The following is a 4,396-nucleotide window of genomic DNA, read 5'->3' on the forward strand; positions in this document are numbered from 1 at the left end:
GATCCGCCCACCTCAGCCTCCCAAAGTGCTGGGATTACAGGCATGAGCCACCACACCTGGACTTTTTTTTTTTTTTTTGAAGACAGAGTCTCACTCTGTTGCCCAGGCTGGAGTACAGTGGGACAATCAAGGCTCACTGCAGGCTCAACCTCCCTAGCTCTGGTAATTGTCCCACCTCAGCCTCCCAAGTAGCTGGGACTTCAAGTGCGTACCACCATGCTTGGCTAATTCAGCTAATTTAATTTTTTTATTTTTGTAGAGACAGAGTCTCGCCATGTTGCCCAGGCTGGTTTCAAACTCCTCAGCTCAAGGGATTCATCTGCCTCAGCCTCCCAAAGGGCTAGGATTATAAGCATGAGCCACCACACCTGGCTATTTTACTAACATTGATCAAGCTCCTGGTTGAGCCTTGTACAGAATATTATAGGCTTTAAAAGAAGAAGAAAGACCTGATATGCTATACAAAAAGCTGCATATCGGGCAGGCAGATGTGTTACGAGAATCCAGAAGCAGCAGCAAGGAGTGGGGGCTAGGAGTTTGTAAGCAAGGAACTGTATCTGTAATATGTAAATGAAGTTATTGGGCATCTCTTCAGTGGTCAGTGTGAGTGGAATGTGTGGGAAAATGTAGTGGTGAGAGGTGACATAAAGAGTAGACAGGGACGAAGTCACAGAGAGGACCGTGTTGGGAAGTTTGGACCCTTTATTCTGTAGGTAGATGAAGTATTTAAAAGAGGAGGCCATGATATAATAATATTTGGTTTAATGTAGTACGGTTGTGGTATGTGGCAGAAATTTGAGAGGGAAGAATTGGCAACTTGCAGGGCAGCAGGGAAGCCATTTGTATTTAGCTAGAAGAACATGGATTGAAGCAATGGATGGTGGATTTCAGAGCAATTTGTGAGGCAGAACCAGAATTTCGTCCGTCGAACTTGGGGTGACGAAGCACTATGCCTCAGATAAAGGTACTATCTTCTAGGGAATTTAAACGGACCTAAGTTGCTATTTGGGCAGTTGAGACCAAGAGAGGCATCCTGGTTATAGTGCTGTGCTGCAAGACAAAAGACATTAAAAGATTTTTACATTGCAATTGTTTTCCTTTTCAGGAGCGCCTGGTTACCTTTCAGGAATAATTTATTTTCCAGCACCGTTAAGAACCACTATACCTCTTTTTCTTTTTTTTGCTGCGGAAAACTGGAAAACTAGTACTTCCGCCACACTCAAGATGGCTACATCCGTAATAGCCTTTTCCATCCACCTGTGTGGCCTCGCCCCTTTATGTAGCTACTTCCGCCACTCTCTGCGGGTTGGAACGCATTTTACACCTCCTCGCAGCTTTCAAGATGGCCCAGCTTCCTCCTACTTTTTATTGGCTGGATCGCTTCTTCTTCAACAGAAGGCGGGACTTATGTTTGATCGGCAGCTACATTGATCAATGGGCAAAGGGCAAAGGCCAATGAGGAGCTGGAAATGGAGAGTCTCCCGCGTGTCTGGGAGGGTGTTTTGTGCGGGGCGGAGTGGAGCCGAGCCGGAAGCGGGAGGGGAGAGTCAAACAGGAAAAGAAGGGAAGAAGGAAGAAGAGGGTAGAGGAGGAGAGGGAGGAGGAGGAGGAGGGAGGTGGCGGCGCCGTGGCGGAGGAGCAGGAGCAGGAGGGGGATGGAGAGGAGAAGGTTCCTGGGTGGCATGGCGCTCCTGCTCCTCCAGGCGCTGCCCAGCCCCCTGTCAGCCAGGGCTGAACCTCCGCAGGTAAGGGGGAGGGGGCGTCTGGGCCATGCTGGGTCCTGGAGGTCGTCGAGGCCTGGCTGGAGGGGTCTGAAGGAGTGTTGTTGCCAAGAGTTGAGGGGTCCCGAGAGGGGCGTCTGTGCCTGGCGTGGACAGGATCTAAAGGGGCGTCGGTGTTTAGCTGAGGGACACCTGTGACAGTTTTGGTGTCAAGGAGGTGGCAGAGGCATGATGCCAAGCGAGTGAGGGGTGTTTGAGACGGCAGGTTGGTTAGGCGGGCTGGGGTGACTGTGGCTGGATAGCGGTGCCAAGCTGGGGATGTGGGCCTTATTCGTGTCCCTCTGTGGAGCAGGTGTCCCAGGCAGCAATGCAGTATGTACGTCTGTCTGTGTAGGGGTACACAGGCTATTGAGTTGGCCTATGAAGGAGGGGATCCTGAGAGAATATTTCTTTCAGGATGGACTGGGGAAAGTTCCGAGGGCATCTTAGTCTCTTTAAAAAAAAAAAAAATTATTATGTTCCTGGGAGAGACTTGGCCCCATTTTTAAATCTGTAAGCCATGGCGCCCTTGGTTGGAGGCAGGACTCTCGGAAGGCAGGTGGGATGAAACAGAGTGGAACCCCTCAGGAGGAGGAGCACTCTTTGAGCTGTAACAAGCTCTTGCCGTTAGGCTGGCTGGCCTGGGAGAGCAAGGCACGGATTCTGATCTGAGCCAGCTCAGGGCTTTTGACCACAGGGTGGTTCTGATGCCAATATGGGCAGCAAATGGAGCACCCCAGCTTTTCTTGCTGGGTGGCTTGCTCTTTATCCAGGCAGAGAAGCTTGCATGTGCTGATTCCAGCTCCAGCTGGCATTTCGAAACCCTAACCAGAGCGTTACTCCTGGTGCCAAGTTGGGTGGGGTGCAGTGGGGGCAATCACCCCTCCTTCTATGCATTTGGCAAAGCTTTATTATTCTTTTTTCTTCACTTTCTGTTCTTTTCCCCGTTTTTTTCAGAAAGGCATACATAGACACATAGCATAATGGCAAAGTCTATACAACTTAGCGCTTGAACTTCTGTTGTGAACAAGAGCAGAAACTGAGTGCCAGCAAAAATACTTATCTTTTCCCTAGGAGTTTTAGGACTGCCTTTTCACAAATACATCTTGTTTTGCCCATTATCCTTTATTTTAAAATACTGATTAAAAAATAAGTTGAAATTCACATGACAAAAAACATTTTAAAGTGAACAATTCAGTGGTATTTAGTACACTTACAATGTTGTGCAACTACCACCTCTATCTAGTTCCAAAACATTTTCATCACCCCAGCAGAAAACCTCGTCCCTACTAAGCAGTTACTCTGTGTCTCCCTCTTCCCCCAGCCCCTGGCAACCACCAGTATGCTTTCAGTCTCTATAGATTTATCTATTCTGGATATTTTATATAAATGGGATCCTACAATATGTGGTCTTTGTGCCTGGCTTCTTTCACTTAGCGTTATGTTTTCAAGGCCTATTCACATCGTAGCATGTACTAGTACTTCATTCCTGTTTATGACCAAGTAACTTTCCGTTGTCTGTATACCACAATTTATTATGCATTGAAGCACCTAATTTTTCTTTAGGATATGTTTGTGTATACTAGAAATACCATGTGAAAGGAATGGAGCTCATTTTCTAGCCCAGCGTATTCCCTTTTCTAGGGTTGAGACCCTTCTGTTTTAGCCTTTGTTGGAGTTGTTTTTCCAGTGAAAATCATAAACTGGAAGGAGAAATACATTTTCTTTGTTTACTAGAAAAGTTATAGTCCTCAGACAACAAAATATAGAATATAGTAAACACAGAATTTACTTTTCCTTTGCGCGTGTCTGTTTCTATAAGTATCTTGAAAAGGCTGTCCCCAATAACCAATAAGTGACATCGGTAGAGGGTTGGTTTAGGAATGTCAGAGCCTTTGGAGATGGGCTGGTCAAAGATAGGAACTAGATCCACTTTTTCAGCAAGGGGAATGATGGAAAGTGGAGGTTCCTACTAGGTCATGGAGCCTGGGAGGTGTTGTGAAGATGTGGAAGGGGATTGTTAATATTGTATCCTAATTGCAGTTTGCGAACCACAGGCTGCTTTCTTGTATCTCTGGCACTTCTAATACTTAATTTTGGGGACAGGTGTCTTTTGTACTTTGTTGCATTTGGATGAATGCTAGCACTGACCAACAGCTGTTACGTGGTTACAATTCCTGCAGAGGAGGGAAAGTTTTTGTAATGAGCGGTGGCCCTCTTCCTAACCAGCGCCCACATACCCTCACTCCTGACACTCCCCATACACTCCCATCCCTCACCTTATACCCTGTCTCTTTCTGTCCGGGACTACTAGATATCTATAGTGAGATTTCTGTTTTGAATTTTAACCTTCGGAATGCAAGTTGCTATATAATTATTAACTCTGAATCCACCACAATTTAGTCAATGTATTTTTTGGGTTTTTTTTGGTCGGGGGGGAAAGGGTTGCTTGTACAAATCAGTAAGGAAAAAAAATCCCAAGGCCGTTTTGGCACAGGGCTACTTCAAGTACCCACTGTCCTTAATTCAACAGTGAAGTCCAGCTAACTTTGAATTCAGGAGGACTTACTTGTACTCATTCTGTGTCGAATAATGATATCTGCACCTTATTGCATTTCTCCCACAAAATTGATCTA

General features: G+C 46.2%; 1 protein-coding gene across 1 annotated transcript in view; it reads left to right on the plus strand.

The window, feature by feature from the left end:
* The first annotated feature begins 1,500 nt into the window (after positions 1–1,500).
* The window catches only part of WBP1L (WW domain binding protein 1-like), an 82,875-nt gene continuing 79,979 nt past the window's right edge, over positions 1,501–4,396 (plus strand). The window contains exon 1 of the mRNA XM_011977482.1: positions 1,501–1,745. Coding sequence (XP_011832872.1) covers positions 1,656–1,745 — 90 coding nt within the window. The 5' untranslated portion in view covers positions 1,501–1,655. The remainder of the gene's footprint in view (positions 1,746–4,396) is intronic.

This window comes from Mandrillus leucophaeus, unplaced genomic scaffold (assembly GCF_000951045.1).
Source record: "Mandrillus leucophaeus isolate KB7577 unplaced genomic scaffold, Mleu.le_1.0 Scaffold18, whole genome shotgun sequence".
Lineage (NCBI taxonomy): Eukaryota > Metazoa > Chordata > Mammalia > Primates > Cercopithecidae > Mandrillus > Mandrillus leucophaeus.